General features: G+C 54.9%; 1 protein-coding gene across 7 annotated transcripts in view; it reads right to left on the bottom strand.

Moving 5' to 3' along the window:
* Positions 1-24779, bottom strand: part of ARHGEF2 (Rho/Rac guanine nucleotide exchange factor 2) — a 46128-nt gene that overhangs the window by 3444 nt on the left and 17905 nt on the right. For 3 of the 7 annotated variants that reach the window (XM_017673006.3, XM_073221797.1, XM_073221796.1), the window contains exons 6-22: positions 24722-24761; positions 23420-23513; positions 11255-11399; positions 8990-9057; positions 8614-8677; positions 7870-7999; positions 7540-7649; positions 7278-7424; positions 6543-6793; positions 6209-6334; positions 5735-5852; positions 5305-5553; positions 3655-3731; positions 3094-3263; positions 1789-1856; positions 594-794; positions 3-122 (exon numbers count right to left, since the gene is read on the bottom strand). In XM_017673006.3, coding sequence (XP_017528495.2) covers positions 3-122; positions 594-794; positions 1789-1856; positions 3094-3263; positions 3655-3731; positions 5305-5553; positions 5735-5852; positions 6209-6334; positions 6543-6793; positions 7278-7424; positions 7540-7649; positions 7870-7999; positions 8614-8677; positions 8990-9057; positions 11255-11399; positions 23420-23513; positions 24722-24761 — 2178 coding nt within the window. Of the gene's footprint in view, positions 1-2; positions 123-593; positions 795-1788; positions 1857-3093; positions 3264-3654; positions 3732-5304; positions 5554-5734; positions 5853-6208; positions 6335-6542; positions 6794-7277; positions 7425-7539; positions 7650-7869; positions 8000-8613; positions 8678-8989; positions 9058-11254; positions 11400-11619; positions 11968-18629; positions 18765-18948; positions 19100-23419; positions 23514-23814; positions 23953-24721; positions 24762-24779 lie in introns of those variants that run through there. The other 4 variants (XM_017673007.3, XM_017673008.3, XM_017673010.3 and 1 more) reach the window with 4 other exon arrangements.

Raw genomic sequence — 24779 nt, 5'->3', positions numbered from 1 at the left:
ACTGGCAGTGACCCCAGGACTTGTGGTGCCACTGCTGTCTGCTTCCATCGGCAAGGCTGGTTCCCGCGGCGTCAAGAGCAGCTCCACTCCAGGCCCCACGAGCAGGTCCTTCAGGCCCTCCACTGAGGGGAAAGAGGAAGAGGTGAGGACAGGAGTGACACAGACCCTGTGGGGAATGGGAGGAGATGACAGTCACCCAATCCACACGAACATTCAGGCATCTGGGGGAATAATGCCCCCACTCATACCACTACATGCCAGGCAAAGGTCATTAAAGGTGCCTGAGAGGCAGCACAAGTTTATGCAGGAATTGAAATGTTAAATAGCAGCCAAGTGTCCAAAGTAGCAAACCTTGCTCTTTTCACTTAATAATATATTTTGGTTACGGATCTACACCAGCCCTCATAGAGCCATATCACTTTTTAAAACAGTACCATAGTATTCCCAGCACCGAGCACCAAACAGGCACTCAAGGAGTTTATGGACAATGCGGTTGACATTCCCCATGTCTTATGTATCCAGATCCAGCCATGTGTCCATATTCTGTGATGGTGAGTGGATGAGACTGGACTTTTCCCTAGGAGCTCCCTTACCCTCACGGATGGCATCCAGCAGCAGCCGCTCACCACGCGGGGACTCAAGGGACTCAGAGCGGAAAAGGCCCCTGGGCAGGGTAGGCAGGGGCGTCCCACTGCTGCCATCCTCTTCCACCTGGAAATGCGCCATCTCGGCAAACAGCCCGACCTTCTCTTGCAGCAGCTCCACCAAAGCCCGGTCTTTTTGCTGGAGCTCCACTGTGGATAGGGGGCAGGTGAGCACACGGGAGCCGTCTGGGGCACCCACAAGAGGCAGTAGTGGAGGGGCAGCCCTAGGGGCTAGGGACCAGCTCTGGCCAGAGTGGTAGAACTTAATTTTGTTTGTTTGGCATTTACAAAAAAGAAAAACACTTTTTTTGGGGGAAAAAAGAACACACCACTTTTGTTTTAAAAACAAAAAAAAACCAATCTGTGGCAGAGACTCAGACTACCAGTTTTCATTCTCCCCAACTTCCTTTCATTAGAAAATGTGGGTACGTTTCATCTGGGCAAATGACCGCCCAGTTAGACTGCATTTCCCAGCCTGACTTGCAGCTAGACATTACCACGTGACTAAATTCTGGCCAATGGATGTGCGTGTCTTCCAGATCTTCCCTTAAAAGAAATGGGTATAAATTCTCCTTATTCCTTTACCCCTCCCTGCTTGCTGGGTTCCAGATGTGACAGCAGTAGTTGGGAGTAGCCATTTTGCACGCAGAAGTGGAGAATCTTCATGTTGAAGGTGGTAGAGCTGCACTATTAACCTGCACTTCCCACTTCTGGACTGCTATATGGAGAGAAATAATCTTCTATCTTGTTTAAGCAACTGGTTTTTGTTAGTCTTTTTGTACAGCAGTTAAGTCACACTCTAATATAGTAAAAAAGTAATAAGTTACTGTCTCGACCTAGTTCCCATTCCCAGAGGCAATAATAATAACATCTTATCTTTCTAGAGTAGTAATATCTTATCTTTTAGAGATGTTACACACAAACACACACAAAGATACCTATGATATATATCTATCCTCATTTTTACACCAGGGGTAACAGTTTATTGTTTTAAACTTTGCTTTTTTCACTTAACAATATATTTTGGTTATGGATCTACTTACATCAGCCCTCATAGAGCCATCTAACTTTTTTAAATAGTTCCATAGTATTCCACTGTGTGGTACATCATAAATTATTTAACAAGCTTTGTGGGTGGACTTACTCTTGATTCGCCGCAGATAAGCTTCATCCTCTGTCTCAATCAGGGGGAAGTCCTCCCTGGATGGGCATCTGGAGGGATAACAGGTTGGGTGGGTTGGGGGAAGTTAGATTACAAACCGGGAATCAAGTCTTCCCTCTTTCCCGAACATGCTCTATGCTACCCTGATAAGACTCAGCGGCTTCATTCACTCTTGGCCCTCTCCTTTTCTTAGCACTGATTCTGTATTTACTGGCGTATATATACCTCCCCAAAGGTCACCTGGAGAAGCAGCACAGTGCTGAGGGCCAACTACATGCTTTGGCATCAAGCAAACTGGGTTCAAATCCTGGCTCCGCTATTTACCAGGTGGTATCCTCTCTATTTCCTCATCTGAAAAATGGGGATAATATCTTCCTCACAGGTTTTTTGTTAGGATTACATGAAATAATGTAACAGTACTTTCAACATGGCAGAAACTCAATAAACAATTAAAAAGAATAATATTAGTTTTAATTTTCACAATTACAAATATTAATACTATCAATAAAGAGACCACTATGGATCTATGTCAATGGGACAGGTATTTTGGACTGTTTTTCTAAGATAGGCAATTTCACGCTTTTGTATGCATTTCTGAAAAATCTGTTTAAAAGTAAGTTGCAGAAATGCAAAAAAAAAAAAAAAAAAGGTTTACATATTATTTATAAAGTAAAGGAGCATCCATTCTCTGAAAGCCAAAAAAACATTATAAACACCCTAATTGAGTTTTTTTAGGCATAATCTTCCCAGAATCCATTTCCAACATTTTACTTGACTTGACTTTTTCCATCACAACAGACGGAGTGGGCTGCCTCACTCCTGATGTATGTCCAACAGAAGCTAAAGATCTGCTTTAGCGCACAGATAAAGGGTTACCTTCTTGCCTCTACTGTATAGAGTTTGTTTATGAGAGTTGCTCCTCTTATGTCTAATATCAATGCTTTCATTCGCTTTGCACTCATTTTCAGAACATCAAGGTAAAATGCAATACAATCCAAATCATAGCCCACTGCCTACAGACCACGTTGTGCGTGCAGCTGAGATGGTACTGTTGGCTGGTAGGTCTGCCACCATGCAATGCTGGGCAGCTCATGCTGCATCTGGAAGGTGGGCAGGGTTGTCATGCTATAAAATACGACTTTACAGGATTTGAGAACAGAGATGACCTCCTTTACCTTGGGCCATCTTGTCTCTCCCTCAGCCTCTGCCTCTCCACTCTAAGCCTGGGTTCTGTTCCAGGGGGAGTACTGTGGCCTGCAGGGACCCTGAGGCCATACACACACTCACATGCGCACACTCTGCTGAATGACTCTGATCCAGGTGCTCCGGTCGTCCCTGGATGCCGTGTGGACCTCGTACATTTCAGGTGGGGCCGCACTGATCAGAAACATCCCTTTCTCCTGGTTGGCGATGTCCCTTACGATTAGATTCTGCAGTGACACCACCGAGGGCTTGTCCTGCCAGTCAGAAAGGAAGGATCAAGCTTGGGAATCCTGATCCTTGGATATTTGGGTCTTTACTCCTGGAATACTCAAAGACGTACAGAGTCAGCCTGTAATGCCAGTTAAGAGCCCAGGCTTTGACACCAGAGTGAACCTGGAAACCTATGTGACCCTTGACAATTCAATTAACTTTGAGCTTTACTTTCCTCATCTACAAAAAGGGGATGATGATGCACCTTCCTCATAGGTGTTAAGCACCTGCACACAGTAACAATACCTGTTACCTACTCTATAGCAGTGGTTACAATGATAGCTATTTGACTGGAGGAGTCCAGGATTCTTTCAGGCCTGGGTAAGAAAGCAAGGAGGGCTTGTCTGTGCTGAGAAAGAAGGCGGAAGGTCTCACCAGGGCAGGAAAGATGTACTTCTGGTCCTTCTCCTGGAGGAACAACAGCACATCTGTCATCAGCAGCATCAGCACATCTGGCAGGGGGATAAAGGTTGGGAGATCAGTCAGCATTAGAGGGTCTGAGCAGCTGTTTCCCTCTTTCTCAAGGACAAGGCCTAACCGTCAGGTTTGAGCTCCTGATTCTGTTCCTCCTGAACTCTCTCCCCTCTGGTTGCTCCCTCTACCTTTGCAGACCTCCCTCCTCCCATTCTTAAAGCTCAGAAATGCGAGGGAAAACAAAAAGACGGGGCATGTGCTGTTGGATAAAAGCTTCTTGGGCTTGAGGAGACCCAAGGCATCACCCAATGCCTTGGAAGAAAACACACAGGTTTCTTAACCTGGGGTCCACACACACCTAGGGGGACCATTGCTGGGCTTCAGGGGTTCTGCAAAGCCTCCAAAGTTGCATAGGCAATTTTCCACAGTAATATAACACATGTGTGTTCTTTCTAGGTGAAAGGCTCCTGAATTTTTGTGAGAGTAAAAATGATTCCCAGAGCAGGAGGGCCACCATTTTTCAGCCTTTAAATTCCATGTCTAACAAGTAACTAACATAAGACATTTTTGGCTATCCGGCCTAAATTCCCCCTGCCCCAGAATTTTCCCACTTCTCATGCTGTGCTCAGGAGGGAGGTGGAGGTGGGTTCCAGATCCACCTCTCCCCCAGTTGGATAATCCTGTGTCTCTTTCAACCCCAGCAGGCCCCTTTCATGTTCCTTCTCTGTCCCACCTTCCAGGCTCTCAGATCCTATGAGGTCTCATACTTAAGACTGAGGGGGAAAACAAAAATCAAGTCCATAAAACACAGATGTCAGTCAAGAAACGCACTCATCCTTTGCCCTTGGAGATCTTACTAAACTGTGGGCACACAGAAGGGGAGGGCTTTTGCTAAATGCTTCAGAAATAAAGCTCTTCAGCCTTGCTATTTTTAACCCCCCAGGGTTTATATTCTTAGCTGCTGTGTGGGAGGGATGGGAAAGAGAGAAAGGGATCAAGGGAAGTGGCTGCTGAGGACTGCAATCTGCAAGCCCAAGTGGGGATTTCACGGCATCCCCAGGGCCTCAGGCAGACTCTGGCTTCAGGTAGCACTGCTTACTTTTGCCCCTTATTCTTCACCCCAAAACCAAGGCCTGCTGCTCTTCTGCCTTGATTTAGGTAGCAAAAGGCTTGACCAGTGCAGTCTGGGAAGAGTGGCTGGGAAAGTATATGTCACCCCCAACACACCCCCTCTGCTGTACCCTGCCTGTCCTTCCCTGGGCTCAGTTCCTCTCTCTTGGACTTTGGCCATGTTACCAAAGCTCCCGTCCAATCTCAGCCCCAATCTTGTCCTCTGGTCCTGGAGCTTGTCTTCCTCATCAGAACTGGTAAGTCTCCATGGGCATGCAAAGACCAAAGAAATGACTAAATACTGACAAGGAAGTCTCTGCATGGCCCAGGAACTTAGATCCAGAATTCAGACTTTTGCTGTAGCGGAGACCACATTTTCCCTTCCACTGGGTCTCCCTCTGGGTATAGAGCTGCAAAAAGAGAAGTCCTAAGGGCTGGATGCTTCTCTCTCTCCACATATGACTCTGGGCTCTTGCCTGGCCTGCTAAGCTGACCACTGACCTTTGAACCGGCCGGTTGCGGTCTTCCAGAGTAGGCAGCCATCATGGATAAGTTTGCGCCGCAGAAGCTCCTCTCGGCCAAAGGGGCCCTTGCCAGGCACTGGGGTCTGGGCACGAGGGTCCATGCGGTTGTAGATCTCCTGCAGGCGGGCCCCCTTCTCCAGCTCGTGCACATCCTGGTCCACGTTGGACAACAACTCCTTCACCAGCCCCAGGGCTGCTGTCAGGTCCTGGCGCTCCTCCTCAATCCCTGGCACCAGGTGGGCATGTGGGATGGCTCAGCCTCAGGCCAGCCCCATTTCCCGCCGGGTTTCAATCCCCGCTTCAGAGGCTGCCCAGGGTTCCACATGTGACCCCGACCCTTCAGTAGGCCAGCCTGAGCCTTCTCACACTGCAGAGAGCCCCCCCAGCCCCGCTGGGCCCTCCCTCACCATGGGAATGCTGCAGGATCCGGTTGATGAGCACTGGGTACTTGGTGATGCGCTGCGTCACCAGCAGGATGCACTCCTGTACCCCATGCCGCTTCAGCACAGCCGAGCGGGTCACTTTCTATAAGGGCAGAGGCAGGGCTCAGGGCTAGACAGAGTGGGGTCAGAGGGGAGGGCAACAGAAAGAATGCCGGACTTGGAGCCTCAGCGACGGTGCTCCCACCTCCCGCTGGCTCAGGTGACTGCGTCTGGAAACCGGGTGTGACCAGGCCACAGGTTTACTGTGACGACCAACCAGACAAAGTGGTGTACAGCACTTGCTCTACTACTACTGTGAGGGGTCATTGTCGGCAGGCTCCACCAGCAGATGGGTCCACAAGGGTTAGTGAACGCCTGACCTCCCAGTGGGTGCAGCATATATGCGCCCCCCCAGGAATGGGGAGGCCCTGAGTATGGGTCCTGGAGAGGTTTGCTCACCCGGATGAATTGCTGGAAGCGTTTGTCTCGGGCATATAGCTCCTTATAGAGCTTTAAGGCCTTGGTGTGGCGGCTGCAGAACTCTGAGTAGGTCTTACGCATCTGCTCTGCACTGGGACCTGAGAACTAGAAGTCGGGGGAGCAAGCCCGGGTCAGCATAGCCCCCAAGGCCACCCCTGACCCCCTGGATGCCTCTGGCCTCCCTCCAAACAGGCGGGCTTCCTGCCTCTCCAGCTCTCCCAGGCTCTACCCATGAAAGTTTGGAGGCAAGAAATGCCCATGCTAGTCACACGTCCTTCCATGAATATTGCCCACGGGCCCTGCCTTTCCCCACCTGGCTGATGAGAAGGTCACCCAAGCGATGGATGACAAAGTTCCTGGTGCTGCCAGGGCATAGGGCCTGGCGCCGGCGTTCTAACAGCTGGCTAAGGAAGCGTGTATGGATGTCGCTGAGCTCATCCACACAAGGAAACAGGCCCTGGACCACTCCCGGCTCCAGCTGTAGCTCTTCCAGCATCCCTGTGCGGAAGAGGCGGGTCATGATCTTCAGTGTCCGTACATGGTGCAGCTCCGTCTGAATTAGCTCTGTGGAGACAATGGGACATTTGACCTCCACCCTGGCTTGGCCACAATTGGTGGGGCCTAGGCTGGGGACCTCTGGGCTCATTTGAGATTTTTAAGGTCTTTGCCAGGTTAACATTTTGCATTATAATGACTTGGAACGTTTCTGATCATTTTTTATCTTTATGCTTTCCTATATCAAGCTATAAGCTGTTTGAGGGCAAGAACTGTTTTCTCCATGTCTCAGTTTCCATAATCCCCAGCAAGGTGCTGGACATGGAAAGAGCGAAGAGTAAAGACAAAAAATTGAAGGAAGGGATAAAGATGGAGCCTTGGAGATGGAAAGGTGGGAGCCTAGCGGCAACCTGTGGGATGCCAGGCAAGGGTCTCAGAGGCCAAGGGGATAAGGGGGAAAGGGTCTTGAGAGGCAGGGATTGGCAGAAGGAAGGACACAGGAAACAGGACCCGGTAAAGAAAGAGAAGTCTAGGGGTAGTCTTCTTGGCTCACCATAGATGACATCCTGCTGTTTCATCACCTCCTTTTTTTGCTGCTGTAAGAAGCTGCTGTCCACAGCCAGGCTCCAGGAATCAGCTGCAAAGTCCTTCTCATCCATCTCGAAGTCACTCATCAGCTCATTGTAGATCACCTCTGCACCTGGACATCAGTGCAGGAGAAATAACTCAGAGGCCGGGTTCTCTCCCCCTGGGTCCCTCCCGGCCATTCCCAGGCCTGCTCCCACCAGGCCTCCCCCAGGGCTGGGCACAGTCACCTTCGTCGATGAGGGACTCCACTGACAGGGTTCGGTTCCGCATGTTGAGGGAATCTGTGGACTGGGAGAGGATCCGGCGCAGCCCCAGGGGAGACTCATCATTGAAGTGTCTGCGGGAAGTGGAGGCTGGCTGCATCACCCTGACTCAGGCAAGAGTTCCCTTTCCACATGGGGGACCAAGGCCAGGATCTGAGAGGCAGTCAGTCATCCCAAGTTCCCCTTATCCATCTGTCTAGAATTCTGGACTTGGGGATGGGAGAGATTCTCAGCACCCCCGTCTCCACTGCCGCACTGTCTGCCTGCCTCTCCCTTCCCCAAGCAGAGGCTCACCCAGCAATGTTGGTGGTGGAAACACTCTTGGCCAAAGACAAGGAGGAGCGGCCGCGGCGGGAGCCCAGCAGGGACTGCCGGAAGCTGTCAGAGGGGTAGATGGCAGAGCTGGGCCGCTCCCGGATGGTGGCTGTGGGGGAATACCAAGGCAAATGTCAAACGGGGTGCCTGTCCGGGATTCAGGCCTCCCAGAACCCCCCAACAGAAATGAGGCCCTCTCCCACTCTCCCTTGGCCTCCCCATCTAGTCGAAGGAAGAGGTGACAGCAATGCTACTTTATACTTGCACAATACTTGCAAGTTCATAAAGAGCTTTGTCTTATCTCTTCCCCCAAACAAGCCTATGAGCAAACTCCAGCTCATAAAAGTTAAGAGACTTGTGTGGGGTGACTCCGCCGTGGCTGAGCAGACTGACTGTTCTTTTTGCCTAAGCACCGTGCTCTTTCCGCCAGACCAAAGCCATCTGAACTGATACCTGACAGCTGCCCCCAACTCTCCCAAGTGCAGTGTAAATACTAACATAATAGCACAGGAAGTAACCAGGCTCAGCTGGCTTCCCACCCCAAGCCCTGTCCTGCTCCTGAGCCCAAGACTCTGGACGTTGCTAAGGCCCCACCATCAGCTTCCTATGGAAGGGAGGAAGGTGCCTTGCCCAGGAACGACCTCAGGAGGGCAGCAGAGTCCGCAAGCTGAAAGGCCTGGGGTCCAGGGTCCTAGGGGTCCCCAGCGCCCCCTCGCTACTCACTCTTACTGCGAAGTGAAACAGACTGCAGGGCAGTGTTGTTCTTCAGCAGGGCAGCTTTCTGTTGCTGTGACACAGAGCGCAAGAGACACCAAAGAGAGCTGTCACCTAAGGGTCATTCCCACAGGGCAGAAGCTGGGTGGCCAGCCCCCTCGGGAGAAAGCTGTACAGCGGTTAAGGGCACCAAGGAGGCGAAGCCCAGTGTTAGCCAGCAGTAGGCTGGTCCCCTCGGGGCCTGAGGCCTGGGGCTGAGGGTCTGGCTGCCCCGCAGTGCGGACAGGGGATGAGGAACACAGGGTAAGGCGTGACTGGAGAAGGCCTGAGGTGCCGCCCACTCACTGCCCTCTCCCCCAGCCCTCTGCCCTCCGTGCCATCTCACCTTCTGCTTGACCTTGGTACAGTTGGCGAGGGTGTCTTTACAGCGGTTGTGGATAGTCACATTGCAGGCTGGGGGGGTGGGGTAGAGAGGGTGAAGGGGCGGCGGGTGGCACAGGAGGGGACACCCACATGCAGAGGCCCATCCCCCCCTGGCTGTGCGGTGGCAGACGCCCCCCTGCCCAGACTTCTTGACCGTCACCACACCCCAGTCCCTCTCTGCCCTCCTCCCCCTTCCTTCAAGCAGAGTGTGAGGTGAGGGGGGGTACAATTAAACACTCAGGAGGGATGGGCAATCCCGACTCAGAGGTGACCTGAGGGGTGGACTAGAGGGAAGGAGTTACTGGCTGCCAGAGATGAGTTCAAGGAGCACAGATGGAAGAGAGGACACCCACGGAGCAGAAGATGGCGCAGGAGCAGCTGGGAGGGGGGCTAAGGGCAGGGAGGGGAAACTACTGTCCCCTGAGCCCCTAGGAAGTGGTCCACGTTTACGTGATCCTAACAACACTTCAAGGTAGGCTCAGTTCTCCTTGTCTTACAGATGAGGGACCTATCTCCGGAGAGGTTCAGTCACCTGCCAGAGGTCATATGGCTAGTGGGAGAGCTGGGATCTAAACTCAGGCATGCATGAATCCAAAGGCTGCACTCTTTCCACTGAACCACATGGAAACTGGGGGTTCTCCCAGTCCTGATGAACTGGCCAGGTGGGGGCACTTGGAAGGCTGACGGACCCCGTGGTAGAGTGCGGACAGGCCATGCCCTGCCCCTTCCCGCCATGCCTGCCTGCCTTCTATGTTGCTCAGCTCCACTTGCCACCACTCCAGTCTCTCTGCCTTCTCCCTTCCAGGCCCAGAAGAGTCCTGTTCTCCGACTAAGGCAAAGACTAAGGCAAACCCACAGCTCCCACACTCCATCTGCTTTTCCCCATCACCCACCCCACCTCGCCATGGGGTAGGAGAGGGGAGGAAAGGAGTAGCAGCCGAGCCTAGGCTCTGGGACCACTGGCTGCCCCTTTTCCTGCCATGCCCTCAGCCCTTGGCCCTCTCTGGCTTCCTCCCCTGTCCACCAACACCGGAAACTCTGCTAACTCCTTCAGACAATACCCAGCACCATGCTCACTTCCACAAATACAAGGCGAGCAGGGTGGGGCAGAAGGGCAGACAGAAGCGGGGGCTGCGGCTGCCCCCATTCCCTGGAGCTCCCTTCTCCTACCCCCAGCACCCAGTGCCTCTGGATCAAACCTCCGCTTTCCACCTGCTCTCAAAATAGCGCTCACTGCCCACCTCCCCGGTTCCCCTGGCAACAAGCTTCCGGATCAGGAATTTGTTAGGTCTCTAGAGGGATCTAGATTGGGGTTCCCTTCTCATCCTCCTAACTCTAAGTTGAGCAGTGAGGAAGTTGGGGACCCACATGGGGGTTCCTTCCACGAGTTCCGTGGGATTCAGAAGCTGGAGATTTTATCCCCCTGTTCAGTTGCAGGTCACTAGACCTCCAGTCCAGCTATGATCAGAAGCAGCTCTTGGCCATAAATTGGGGTTTGGGGAGGCACAGAGCAGGAGCCCTCTGTACAGGCATATAGGCCCTCCTGGGGAAGGAAGAATTCATCACTCATGCTTCCTAAATCCAGGGCTACCCTCAGATATGGGTGAAGCCAGGAGTCCTAACCCTCCTCCCCAAACACACACATTCCTGTTATTGTCCCTCTTTCTCACTGTGCAGCCAGTCCGACTAGGAATTTGAGACTGGGGTCCAAATCTTATCTTATGGTTCAAACTGCAGAGATTTAGAGATTTCAGGCTCCATCCAGGCGAAAGAAAGGGAGGGATAAGGCAAGGGGACCCTGAAGTCCTGAGTGTCCAGCTCTGCCCAGGAAGACAGGCAGAACCAGCTGCAAGGCCGGCAGCTTGCCAGCTTGCCACCCGGGCCCCTACCCCCTCCCATACACAACATTCCTGCTCCTTCTCCAATCAGTGCCCCTGACCCTCAGCAGCTGTTCAGGGAGTCGAGGGATACCCAGCAGGCGACAGCTGCAAGGGGAGCCGTCCTGGCCTCCCCTCCCCCTATCCCCAGACAGTCCCACTCTGACCACCACCACCCCTTGGCATGAGAAAAGGGAGTGAGCAAGGGATCAAGCTTCTGGCCCGGGCATTTGGGCCCTACTGGGGCTCTAAGAGGAGAGAGAACCTCATGCATCCAGGGCAGCAAGGGTAGGTGGACAGATTAGGATCGGTGGGTAGTCAGAAGGACATCCAGGGTCTCAACAACTTACTTGGGCAGATGAGGGCTTCCTTGGCTGTGATGCTCTTGTTACAGGCATAGCACATGGTCATGCCCGAAACGGAGATGGTGGTGAAGAGATGCCCGTTGGTATACCGGGCATCCTTGGCTTCCTTCATCTTCTCCTTCTCCCGGGTCTGCAGAAGGGGTGACAGGGACAGGAAGTGAGGCTGGAAGAATCTAGGGTGCCTGAGGGGTCCACAGAGACAGTCCAAGGGCAGAGGCGAGGGAGCGATGCCCGCCTGGGATTACAGGAGAGACACCACTTCCTACAGCAGAGCCTGCCACAGGGCATCCAGGGCAGCTGTTGAGGAGTGACCAGGCCAGCCACGAGGGGCCTAGCTGGCCCTGACCTACCTGGCCTCTGCGGCTGGGCTGCCTCCTGTTGCCACTCATCTCCCTGGCTCTAGACCTCCACGTCCTCACTCCACCTCCAGCCCCAGCTCTGCTCGCCCCCGAGCTGCTGTACGCTCTCTCCTCAGTGCCGGAGGGAAGATGCGCAGAGAGGAGGGGAGAGCAGGCAAAGCAGAAGGTGCCAGCTCACCAGCGCTTTCAAATCCATGGGAGTTAGCTCCTCTTATAACCATGACAACCAGTGTCGGAGCCGCTGTCTCTGTGGCAGTCACAGTGGGGGGGGCGGCAGGAGATCCCTTTACTAGATTGGCTGAAGGGGGCAGACTGCCTCCAGTGCCATCCCCAACCCACAAGTCAGGATCCCCAACCTCGACCTCTTCCACCTACACTCCGCCCAGATAAACGGGCCTCTACAGAGGAGGCAAGTCCCCAGTGCCCTTGAGGCAGGAGGAGCCTGGCTTTAGTCTGGGGTCACTCCCGCTCTCTGGGATCTTTAAGGAGGGAAACTCAGCCACCCGGTCTCTTCCTGGCCGGAAGTCTCTCCTGCAGTCTAACTTTTACCCCTCTCATACTACCCTCCAAAGCCTAGTGCGCCCGTGATTCCTGGTCACCTCTCCTAGAAGTCCTTTCTGGCCTCCACCCTCTGGCCTCCAGCTGCAATATTAGTTTGCCCAGTTCTGGTCTCCCGGGGATGGGGTACACTGTGTGCTCCTCCCCAGAACCTCGGAGTCTGGTGCTTTCCATTTCAGCTTTCTTTTCTCCTGCTTCCCCCTAAACCTCTGCAGGTCAAGTTCTCCCTGACCTCTTTTCTGTCCCTCCTCAAGCCCCTGAGCTTCCCACGAAATCCAAGAAGTTGGCAAGATGGGATACCATTCTTCCCACCTATTCCAGGGCCTTCCTCAGATCCTTGGATTTTCCCCTCCACTATTAAAAGAGGATGGAGAACAGGAACAGAGGCTGACAAGGCCCCTCCACCCAAGGTTTGCCTGCCTCTCAGAAACCATATAACAGGCTCCGGGCTGCTGAGGCTGAGGGTATGAGCCCCAGGTTGGAGGACACTGTCTGGAGCCCTGGGACAGAGAGTTAGAATTCAGGAGAGAGCCCGCAGCCGGGGCCTTGGGGGCCTAGTCCTGATGGCAACTCCAGCCACACTGCCAGTAGAGGCAGCGGAGGGGAGGAGGCACTGGCCTGGGTTTGTGTAGAAAGGGAAGTGAGAAGGGGCGGAACCAACAGCAGGGGCCCTCGGGGCAGTGCCCCAGGGCTCAGCGCTTCTGGCGGCCCAGGATCCTCATCTCTTCTGCCCCACTTCCGAAGCTCCAGGTCGGTCTGATGACGGGCAGAGCCCAGAGGTCTCAAGGCCCTTTCCCACCCCGTTACCTGTTTTTCTTTTCTCCTCTCTTGCTTCTTTTTCTTCTCTGCCTACCTCCTGGTCTCCTTCCCAGGTCCTCCCTTCCCATCTCACGGTGTCCCCCTCTCCACCTCCATCTCTGCCTTCCCTTTCTTACCTGGCTTCCCCTTCACTGCCCCAGGCCTCTCCCTCCCCTCCTCCCCACCACAGCCAACTGGTCCTCCACCCACCCTGGATAAGGACGCCCACCCACCTCTGACTCTAGCTGCCAACGTCTCGAGGACTCCCCTTTTCTATTCTGGTACCTTACCTATCAGGACCACTAGAAAATTCTCTCTTTGGTCTAACCTCCACCTATCTTGCTCCAAATTATAGCTCCTTAGAAGATCAAATCCTCCCTTGCTAACAATCTTACTGGACCTTAAAGAGCAAATCCAAGTATCTGTTCTTACTGCCACTCACACTCCCTTCTCCCCTCTAGGGCTCTCCCAGCCTTCTCTGTAACACAAATTAAAGTCTGATCACCTATGACATCTGAATTAAAGGCAGCAGACAAACACAAAGATCTAACTAAAAAAGAGCAACGTGTCTGGATGAGGGCCAACTCCACAACAGGCAGGGCCGCATAAGTGACCCCATGCTGCTACGATTCCCCTTCTGTCACCCAAACCACGAACTCCAATCCCTGGGAGTGCACGTGGGAAAGAGGTGGGAAAGGGGGGGACAGTGAGCAGCCAGAGCACTCAGGCTCCAGTGGCCCTTCCCCTCTCTGGCATCCATGCCTCCTGGACGACCCGGGTACTATGGGCCCCGCCTCCTGCCCTTCCAACACTCACCCTCTCTCCAAGTGACCCCCTCTCTAGGTGGGCCAGCAGCGGGCCACAGCCGCAGCAGCACATCCCAACACGGGCACTGCCCAGCAGCACGCACCCTGGCACTGCCTAGCGCTATTGTCCTGGAGGCAGCCTGTGCCCGCCCCAGGGCTCTGGTGAGGACCGCAGGACACTAGGCCTGCTCGCCAGGCTGCCTGAATGGGCTTGTTTGATTCTCTGTCCTACTCTCTTCCAGGTACTCTTAAGATAATCACGTCAGTCTTCCACTTACCCACCCACCAGCAAGGCAGGTCCCCTCCACATCCCAATCTGTCCCCCAGGAAAGGGGCCCATAATGCCCCGATCCACAGCACCCACCCCCAACACCCAGAGGCCCTTCCTGCTTGGTTCAGTCCTCTGCTGCCCAGCATCTAGAGTCATTCTTTCTCACCAGCCCTCACAGGAAGTCTTTCTTGCCACACAGCCTTCACCTACACCACCCCTACATCAAGGATGAAATGGACAGAGCTTGAAAGCACCTAGCACAGTGGCTGGGACACAACAGGCACTCAGGACATGTTTGCAAAGGAAGGAAAGGAAAGGTGGATGGATGGACACCAGACATGGGGTCCCTGCAGCACCCGTGCTGCCTGCTCCAGGACCCCCCTTGTGGCTGGCAGAGCCTCAGAGCCTTCTCCTCTCCTCTAGCTTCTCCTTTCCTCCCTTTCCTGAAGGGCTCCCAGCCCTTCTCTCCTGCTGCTGCCTTCAGGCTTAGACCCTGACGATTTCCTCTGGAAGGCCAACCCAAACCTTTCTTCCATGGTCACCCTACATCTTGGTCACTTTTTGGGAAAAAAAGACATGGGGCATGGCAGGGACACTGTGGCTGGTGCTCGAAAGCTCGAAGGCAGAGGCAGCCTCTCCCCCAAAGAGGAGAACAGTGACTATAAGAAGGACAGGGCAACACCGTGCGCAGCAGGGGGCCAGAGAGCCTGCCGGGGACAGTTAGATCGTCTCCAAGCAAGGCCTAAGCTCTCAGCTGTCCTTGTTCCTCCATCACTGCGTCCAAACCAAGACCTCTGGGGGTCACATGGTGGCCAGAATTGCCTCTGCTCCAGCTCCAGCCGGCAGCAGGCCCTTCCCCAAGATGGTGAGGCCTCTGTCCAGGCCCTCTGTATGGTGACCAGAAGGGCCCGGAGGGTACCACTGGGATTTGAGTCACCTGCGACTCAGCCCCTGGTCAGCAGAGGTACAGGGTCACAGGCTGAGAAGGGCACTGAGTCACGGGGGATGAGCCATCGGGCTAGCAAATGAGGAGAGAGAGTTCCTGGCCATGGGACTGGGGAGGGGGCTTGGGATGGTCTCAGCCAGGCTCTGCTCCTTTATGAGCTTCCAGGGGGAAGATGAAGGTAGTAGGCTGAGGAGAAGGCGGCCAAACAGGAACACTAATGCCAAAGCCAGACACATAACACAAGAACACATTACTGAACGCACAAAGGCACTTAATAAATGCTTGCTTGATGAATGGAGATGATACACTGGACAACGGGGGTGGGCATATTGGTGGAGCAAAAGAGGGGCGCTAAGGACCACAGGGAATGAAATCAGGCCAGAGACCCTGAGACCCAGGCATCCTGGACCCTGGCCTGCCCCCCACCCGGCCACACCTGTCAGGTCAGGAGAGAGAGGCGAGCAGAGAGGGAGGCGGGAGGGATGCAGACAGACGGGCATTTGTGCAGGCGAACAATAGCTGTGCCAGGACTCCCTGCCCTCCTGGCACAGGGCAGGCCGGCTGAGTTGGGCGGAGGGCAGCTGCTGCCTGCAGCCCACCCCCACCCTCCCCCAAAGAGACATAAACAAACCCAGAAGGGTCCAGTCAGCTCCTCTCAGCCGTTTTTCTTGCCAGCTCCGAGAACCCTGACCATCCTGCTCAGTCAGGCTCCTGGACCATACTTCAAATCAGAGACTGAAGCTAAATGCAGCTACTGCCTCATATCCAGAGTGTGAGCCCCCTACTTCGGTGACCACTATTCAAAACAGTAACCCAGAGCACCTGAGGGCAGATAGACACACTCACACCAACACACAGGTCACCTGCACGCATGGGATTCACACTTTGGGATCTGTCCCCTCCCAGATTCCAAGGTCACAGTTGCAGGGAAGCCTGAAAGACTGGAGCTGTGGCCTCTTTCAACCCTTTGGGCAGCCCAGCACATCCTCCCCTACAGGGTCCAAAGCCCTGCAGTCACTCGGTGACTTCCCCAAGCCCCCAGCTCCCTGCCCCCATCCTCACTTCTCTCCTCCTCCTCAGCTGTCCCTAACCTCCAGGGTCCCTAGAATCTTTTCCTTTGCCCCAAAGCTTCAACCTCCTAGGGACCCGTGATTCCTCAACTATCCTCCAGCTCCCTCAGCTCCCTCTGGGGCTCAGGCAGCCTAGTGCTCCGTGGCACCTAGTCCTGTACACAAAGCCAGCCACCTCTCCCTTTTCAGAACAAAGAAAGGGGCTCTCTCCTCTCTCTCGACTCCACATGCCCACCCCACTCCAGGGCTGAGGTCCCAGAGATGCCAAGGGGATCCCCCACCCCCAGCCTCCAAAGTCATCCCTGGATCTCTGGGCCTAGCTCGCTCCTAGGCAGGCGAGGACCCTTTGTTCTGTGAGCTGTGCAGGTTAGGGTTTGGGGGTGGCAGAAGGGACGAAAAGGGGGCTGAAGAGAGGAGGAGGACCTATGGGATTTGGGGCCTGTGGAAGTAGGAAGTAGAGCAGAGAAAATGGAGCGGGTGGAGAACTTCAGACAGTCTGGAAGAAGAGAAATGCAGTGAAAAGAAAAAGGAAGCATGGGGAGGGTAGCTACACAGACAAACTCTAGGACGACGGGAAGGGCAGGGAAAGGACACGTGGGACTTAAATTTCACCTTCTGTAAGTTCACCGGGAGTAAGGTGAGGAATGGGGCAGGGGGCTTGAGGGCTCAGCGTTGACCCATCCCCCCCAAATAGGTAGCAGGGGAGCCAATCTTCCTCAAATAATCTCATTTCCAGAGGAGGCCCCCTCTATTTCCCACCACAGCATAAAAAGAAAGGAGACAGCTGGTGTGCTTGGGGGAGGGGGGAGAGGGGATCCAGGGCTTGCTGGCGAGAAGCCAACTCCCCCCTTCTTTAACCACAGCTTTCCGGAGGTGGCCCTCCCCTTCCGACCAGCCCCAACTGACAACCAACCCCCTCCAGTGGCCTCTTTGCCCTCTCAGATCTGCGTACTCAGCCCCCCAAACCTCACCCAGCCAGGTTCCCAACCCCCACAAACCACAGCCAGCTCCAGGATAGGAAGAGCCCCGTTTCTGAGTCCTGGACCCCCACTATCAAAAAAAAAAACCAGGGCCTGAGGACCCAGGTATCTGGTCTCCTAGCTCCTCCCAGTAATGGAAAAAGACCCCAGTATCTACCCAGAACCCCTCTCTACACTCACTCACCAGGCCTGCTCCCCACACACACACCAGCTCCCCCAAGGCTTTCCTTTTTAGGGTGGAACCAATTTCCGTGGTTTCAAAAAACCTCTCCGCCCCCCTTGGCTCCACTCCAGGGTCTCAGCTCAAACGGCTGAAAAATAAACAGACTTTCAGAGCTGAGGCCTGGCCTGGGGCAGAGTTGAGAAGAGCCGGTCGGCCACCCCACTGTTCCATCACACGTCAGCCATCCCTCCCCTGGCCCTGTTTGTCTTAGGCCCCAGTCCAATCCCCAGTTGCTTTCCGGTTGGCAGGATCTTATCCCAACCCCCAAGCTCCAGGACGCAACCTCGCCCAACTTAGCCTCAAGACAGGTGGCTAGGCTAGGAGCTAGGAGGGAGGTGAGCGAGGGGTCTGCACCATCTCTGAGGGCTCCAGAAGGGTGCTGCTTCCTTCCCTTAAAATGGTGACAGTGATCAGCATGGGCTGGGCACCTGGGTAGGGCACTGGGGTCCCGGGGAAGCCGAAGTTTATACCAGCTATGGGCTGGGTCCTGGTCCTTCTGATAATGGGTACAGAATGGTTGCCCTGAGCAGCTGGGAGTTCAGCTCCCTCCCAGCTCTCACTCATCTGACTTGTGGGTGAATGAGCGAGCGAGAGCTGGGAGGGAGGTTTCCTGGGGTCTGGGGTGTGGAGGGGTCCCGGGAGTCGGCCTAGTTACCAAGACAGGGATAACGGGTGCTTGGAAAGGATGGCCAAGAGGTCATGATGGGGTTAGGGGGCAAGCATAATCATACAACCCAGACTCTTGAAATGGCCAGTGAACGGTCCCAAAATGAAAGGGTAACAGAGCTGGGGGGAGTGGGGGAGGAGCAGGGGACACAGTGACTTCCCAAAGAGTCAGCCTAAGGGTTTGAGGTTGGCAGAACAAGGAGCTTGGAAGCTGGGGGGGCGGGGAGACAGGGATGGGGAATCCTGTGTTCCAAGACCCCTGAGGACAGAGGAAAGGATCCCAGCTACACAAAGACCTCTGCTCCCTTAACCTGAGAGTGATGGCCTGGGGGGAAGCAAGCAGTCCCTCAGCCACCCGCCCACCGGAGGGGAGAACTGAATCACAGCTGGAAAGTCCATTTGCGCGGAGAGGAGGAGCTGACTTTTGTCTTGGAGGGGTGGTGGTGGTGGTGGTGGTGGTGATGGTGGTAGCGGGAGGAAGCCGGGAAACCACCCCCCCTCCCGCCCCCTCCGCCGGATGGCGGGGACAAAGGGGGAACCACCAAGCCAGCGACTGCGGGGTGGGGGTAACGCCGAGAGCAACCCGGAGGGACCTTAGTGTCGGGGGCCGGGGGGGCGTCGGAGGGCTTTCGCCACCCCCATCCCCGATACACACGCCTCCCTTTTCCCTCTCCGTCCCTTACCCGAGCAACTTTCTTTCGCACGGCCCAAAACACCGGTCCCGCCGGATCCGAGGCGACCCACCCGCAGGTCCGTTCCCTCCCGGGATCCCGGCACGGAAGCTGCGCGGAGCCCGAGGCTCGGGTCGCGCCTCCGGCTCCCCCACCCCCTCCCCACTCCCCCTCAGTCCCCACCCACCCGTCCCGCCGCGTTCCCAGCTAACGCTCCGCCCGATTTTGGCGCCCAGAAAGCGGGCGGGGAGACCGGGGGTGCGCCGCTGGTGCCAGGGTCGAAGGGCACCCTGGGGGCCGCTGGCGGAGGGGGCGGGGGTTCGGAGCCCACCTTGCTCGCCAGCTCTTTGCTCCGGTCGATCCGCGCCCGCGTGAGGGATTCGATCCGAGACATAATCCGAGCGGGGAGCCCGGGAGGACCGGCGGGGACCTGGGCGTTCAGCTATTGTTGGGGTGGGGGGGGAGGGTCCGCCCCGCACGCGTCGGTCTCGGGGACAGGAAGTCTGACTCCCCTCGCCCGGCACCCAGCACCAGTTCCTCAAACCCGAGTCTCCACCCCCGCCTGGGCTCAGGAAGGGGGGAGGCGGGGCGCGGGGAGGGCGGGGTGCCGACGCGCGGGACAGGACGCCTGGCTCTGGCCAAGAGCAGCTTGAAGTGCGGGGGTCCGTGCACAGGTTTGGGGGCCCCTCTGCTTGTTTCCCCTCCAGCGCCTAGGAGCGCCCTCTAGCTCTAGAGGCTCGCCTCTTAGCTCTGGTCTTCCTAAACCCACCCTCATCCAGCCCCGCAGCCCTCACCCCACCCAGGTCTTCCGCCTCCCAGACTTCAGGGCTTCAGTCTTTATAGACCCTCGGGCCGCTGGTTCCATCCGCCCCCAGCTCTCCGGGGAACCAGAGCTCGGTTCCTTCCGGGTCTTCGGGGCCCTTCAAAGCAGGTCACCAGACCCCTTTTACGATTGGGGGCAGGGGTGGGTGAGGGCGGGGAAAGGAAAGGGGAACTAAACGCTGGGTCTTTAGAAGGCATGAAAGAGAAGATTCATTCCCAGAGATGGAAGAATCCAGCCGGGAGAGAAGATTCTCCCACAAGTCCCCACCCTCTGAGGCCTTCCTGACTGCACTTGCCCATCCTCTTCCCCTCCTAGCCCAGCCAATATTTGGAGGGAGGTGGAATTCATCACCTTTACCAAGAAAGCTGAGGCCAAGAAGCTGAGGAAGTTCTTCCTTGTGTCTAACCCCAGTTCTCTCTGTTGCCATGTTAGGTCAGAACCGAAAGACCAGAGAGCATTCAGCCCCACTCAGGGGTCAGCTGGGGTCTGGCCAGTCTCTCCACAGGAAGGGGAGTGGGGTGGGGCCTTCTTCTGGACTCTGCCCCAGCCTGAGCCAAACAACCCCTTTGGTGAATTCTCTCTTATTGGGAAAATCACCCTGCACTCTAGCTGTGATCATTCACACTGCAGTTCATTTCTGCCCCTCAGGGTCTCCCATTTCTCTGAAGAAACCAGAATCAGGGAGAGCCCTGGGACAGAGCGCCCTGTTTGCAGGGTCCTGCTGGATTCTGGTCCCCCAGGTGTGGGGAAAGGAGGGAGGGAGAGGAGGTCTAACCCAGATCTGGAGGCTCCCTGCCGGGGCCAAGCAGCAGGACCCGGCTGCAGGTTTCAAGCCCAACTCAAACACTCTTGTAGGTGCCAATTTTAGCCTCTGCCACTATTTTGGGCTCCACTGCCTCACCACTGGCTGAGCTGGTTAGGCACCTCACCCCCAGCACCACCCCCACGCTGCTCCTCTGACTTCCCCTCCTGCCTAGCAACTCCTTCTTCACCCATTCCCCTGTTTAGGATCCTTATATAGCAAAGACCAGAAAAAAGGAGAGGGAATAACCATGCCTGTGCTAGGATGGATGGAAATGGGCGAGCAGAAGGATTTCCCCAGGGCCAGGAGGAAGGCTGATTCCTCCAGGCTTGCACTTGCAAGGCAGACCTAGGAACTGGCCCAAAACAGCAGTGGTGAGGGGCCCAGGCCCAGAACCCCAGACTTACCTCCCCACAGTGGGTGGCCAAGACTGAGGAATTTACTCTATTTAAAAACAGACTGCCAGGAGCCAGAATTCTGGCCACATGGCTCCGCCCATTGGGGGGCCCCTGGAGACAAGGGCTGGGCTGGGACCTCAGCTTTTCTCCCAGGCCTGGGGCGGGAGAGTGCTGCAAGCTAAGGATGTCATTTTAAAGGGCCAAGCTCCAGTCTGGGTACTCAGCAAATTTGGGACCTGAATCCCAGGGCCTTCTAAGAGATCTCTCAGTCCTCAAGCCCAACTTAGAAGGTCTCTATGAAAGAAGAGGGGCTAATTCCCCAACCCTTTTCTGTTTCCCCCTGAATCTTCCATCTGTTTTTCATCCCACCTGCTGTCTGTTACCCTGCCCCTCACCCTATGTCCTCTTCTTCCTCTTAAGAGATGACTTTCTAGGAAGGAGGCTCAGGGTCGGGGAGGTAAAGGGAACTGGTCTACCTTTAAAAAAACACCTCGGCTTTAAATGAGCTGAATTTCCATTTCCTGCATCCTCTGGAATGATGAGCCCTTTTCTTTTCTCCTTGGCATCACTGCCCCCTTCTTCCAAACCACCCTTAACCATCTTCCAAACCATCCCAACACCCCCTCTACTCTGAGCCAGTGATCTCTCAGATTTTCAGAAACTATGTTTTAGATACATAAAACCAAAAGCTAACCCTATTTCTGCCAGAATCTAAAAGTAGCCAGCCATCATCTTCTGTAGCTCATTTAACTTGACAAATGTGTCCCCACGTGTCATCAGTGGGGAGACAAGAAGCTGGTTGTCAGAATCTTGGCGGGCAGGTGAACAGATAGAGCCACAGGGATACCAGTGCCCAGGAGCATACTTTTGTTTCTTCTTTTCACTCTGGACCTTGTGTGTTCTGGAAGGGGCTGATGAAGGCATGCTTAACCCTGTGGCCATCTATCAAAGATGGTGGGAGAAGCGAAGAGGGGATAAACTGTTACATCAGATTTACTGACAGAGGCAGAGGCAGCAGGACTGAGCTGGCAGGATAGCTCTGCCTCACTAACTGTGGGATCTTGGGCAAGTAATTTAGCTTCTAAGTTATCTTGTCTGTAAAAGATGATTAAAGTACTTATCTTCGCCAGAGTGACCTAAGAATTAAATGAGATGACCTCTGGAAAAGTGTTTTGTCAACTCTGCAAAGCTAGTCAAATAGGAAGGAATAAGCTACTTCCTTCTCTCACTGCTCGACGCTTCTGTCCAGCCCCACCCCCTGGTGTTTACCTGTTTAAGGCCCCCATTCTGAGGTAGGAGGAGGGGAATCAGTGAGGCAGGCGCACGAATTCCTGAGGGTGGAAGGACGAAGGACCAGGAGAGGACCGGAGGGGAAACAGGAAAACAGGGACAGAGACCCTGGTGAGGAAGGGCCCAGAGGGACAGTGTCCTGACTTGCTCTGCCTCTTTCCTGCTGCCTGTCTGTGCTCCGAAGTCTGACAACATTCCCCTTCACCGTGTTATTCAACCCCTCACCAAACTGCTAGGCCAGGGGTGGGCCAGTGCAGACCAGCTCAGATCTGGATGGCCCCTGGGCAGTGCCAACTTCCCCTACCATTCCCACTGCAGGAAAAGGGTGGTTCTGCCATCAGACTCCTACCCTGCACTGAGTGAGCCTGTGGGGAGGTGGGACTCAGATCAGAGTTCTCCATGTTAGCTTTGTTCTCCGGACAGCTCAGCCCCCATGGGACAGAAGAAGCCTCAACACCACCTCCTCTCCTCCAGCCCCAGCTTTAAGATTCCCTGGCTGCTACTCCTCTTCCCAGACTGACTGGTCTTGTGGCTCAACTCCCTAGCCTGTGGAAAGATGCTGCAGACAACCTGGTTTCATCACTGCCTTTCCTGCCCTCAGAGGAAGGGGAATCCTGGCTAAAAGGCTGGCAGAGGAGAGAGTCCTGGCACTGGCTGGGGCCTGGAGGAGCCAGGCAGGCTTCCTGAGACTCCCAAGGCTCTTCACAGTGAAAATGATGATGCCTTCTCTAGGGTATCTCCCAATGCTCTGAGCTACCCCAGGTTGGAAAATCCATGCATATCCTGGGAGACCATGAGAGGCAAAGGGGGTGGCTCATTCTGCCCATAAACAAAGAAAGTGGAGATGAATTCAAGCAGCAGGCAGAGCTCCAGATTTCACCAGAGCCCGGGGATTGGCAATAAGGCAGAGAGCAATGTACCTTCACCTTCCTGGGGTCACAGCTGCACATGGCTCCTCACACAGCAGGTTCATGTGCTTCCATAATCACATACTTTCCTGGCTTCCACTCTGCATATGGTTTAATTTCAATTCCTTCAGCTGCCGTGTCCACCCATAAAATTACGAGTGTAAAAGTACGTTGCAAACCCTAATGTTCTCTGAAGAACTAAAAAGTATCACTGTAATCATAATCATCATTATGTCCAGTGGTTAAGATTTCTGCTGCCCACCTCTCAGCTATATGAGGCCTAAAGAGAGTGGGGCTAGGCCACTGCTCAGCTTCTGAGGCTCCTGGCCCCTCTCCTTTTCCAGCTGTCCACAGCTGGCTGCTAAACTGGAGGCACGGGGAAAGCAGAGGAAAGGTGATTTACTGGGATATAGGAAGGGAGGCTGGGAGAGATAGCATGTGTTCCCTTAAAAACTTGAACCATTGCCCTGAGTGTCTGTTGCCAGGGGAAGCTGGGGAGGGGAGTGGGTAGTGGCTGGGGGAGGAAGGGAACTAGGAAGGGCAGAGCGTCCCAGGCCTCCTGCCCCCTAGCTGACTCCTACCTTGGCCTTTCCAGTCATGCCCAAGAGGAAGCTGAAGGTCCGTCGCAGGGAGGAGCCTGCCCAGGTACCTGAGCCCCCTTCCAGTTGGCTACAGCTGCAGAGAGAAAAAGAAGAGGTGAAGAGATGGAGATGGACATGGGAACGAAAAACAAGATACTCCCAGAGAGATGGTGGGTGAAGGTGCCATGACCAGCAGAAAGAGAATGGAGAGAGAGAAACAAGGGAGAAACTCTGAGAGAAAAGGGTGAGGAAGAAAGAGGAAGGGCCGGGAGAAAGGCACTGCCACCCCACCTCCTAGGACTTCCTGGATGTGGACACTGCCGGGTCCCAGGCCCTTCTATTTATGAGGAAAACGCCAGGCTCCTCCCCGATAAACACAGACTCCCCCTTCCTACCTCATGCAGGCCCAATCTCCTCTCTCATGCGGCTCACCAGCGGAAGCGAAATGGGCTGGGGGCCTCCCCAGGGAGCATTTTCCCCTCAAAATACAAGAGCCCTGTGTACGACCCTCTCTGCTGTTTGGAAAAGGCCTCTGGGCCTGAAGCCAATAAGGACTGAATTTCCTGGGATTTCATCAGCCCCATCCCATGAGCTAATCCCAGACCCACAGCCAGGAGGATGTGTCAGCTAGAGATGTTCAGGACCACAAATCAGAACTCAGGATCTTAAAGGGCCCATTACGAGCTCACGCACCCACGCTGTGTTCGAGGCCTGACCCACTCCAGTCAGGCTTCAGCGGCAGGAGCCAAATAAACAGGTGCTGATTTTGCCTGCTTATTTACATAGTTCCCGAGATCTGCCAGCCTCCACCTCTATCCCTGAACTGTGCCTGAGCGTGGCCCTCTCCCCTCGGGGTTCTCCGGCCGTTGGCCAGCTCTCCTCTGAGCCGCTCCCCATCGGTCTATTATTCGAGCCATCCAAAGCTGACCCACGGTCCTTGGCCGCTGTCTCTCCCTAAGACTGTCCAACAGCTGATCTGCTCGCCTTTCTGAAACTGACAGAGCAGGCAACTCCCACTCTTATTCACCTGACACCCCGGGGTCTGGATACTCCTTTTATTGCCCTAATTTCCTCTCCATCCCAGGGGCTACCCAGAACCTTCTGATCCTTCCCTGGCCAATGAGAAGAGGAGTGAATTCTGTGCCGCTCAGGGAGAGGGATACTTGGAGGTCTTCAACAGAAATATTAAGGGGAGCACTGTTTCAGAAAGCAGAGACCTTTGGGGCTACAGAATCCATGGCCCAGGCCCATAGCCCCTCCCCCATCTAGGCCTTTGAAGGGCTCCAAATCCCCCAAACTCACCTTTGGCTGAGGTCAGCAGCAGAGGCCTGGGATAAATTCCCTGCCAACACAAAAGGAG

Source organism: Manis javanica, chromosome 14, assembly GCF_040802235.1.
Source record: "Manis javanica isolate MJ-LG chromosome 14, MJ_LKY, whole genome shotgun sequence".
NCBI lineage: Eukaryota > Metazoa > Chordata > Mammalia > Pholidota > Manidae > Manis > Manis javanica.
This window is presented reverse-complemented; position numbering and strand designations above follow the sequence as displayed.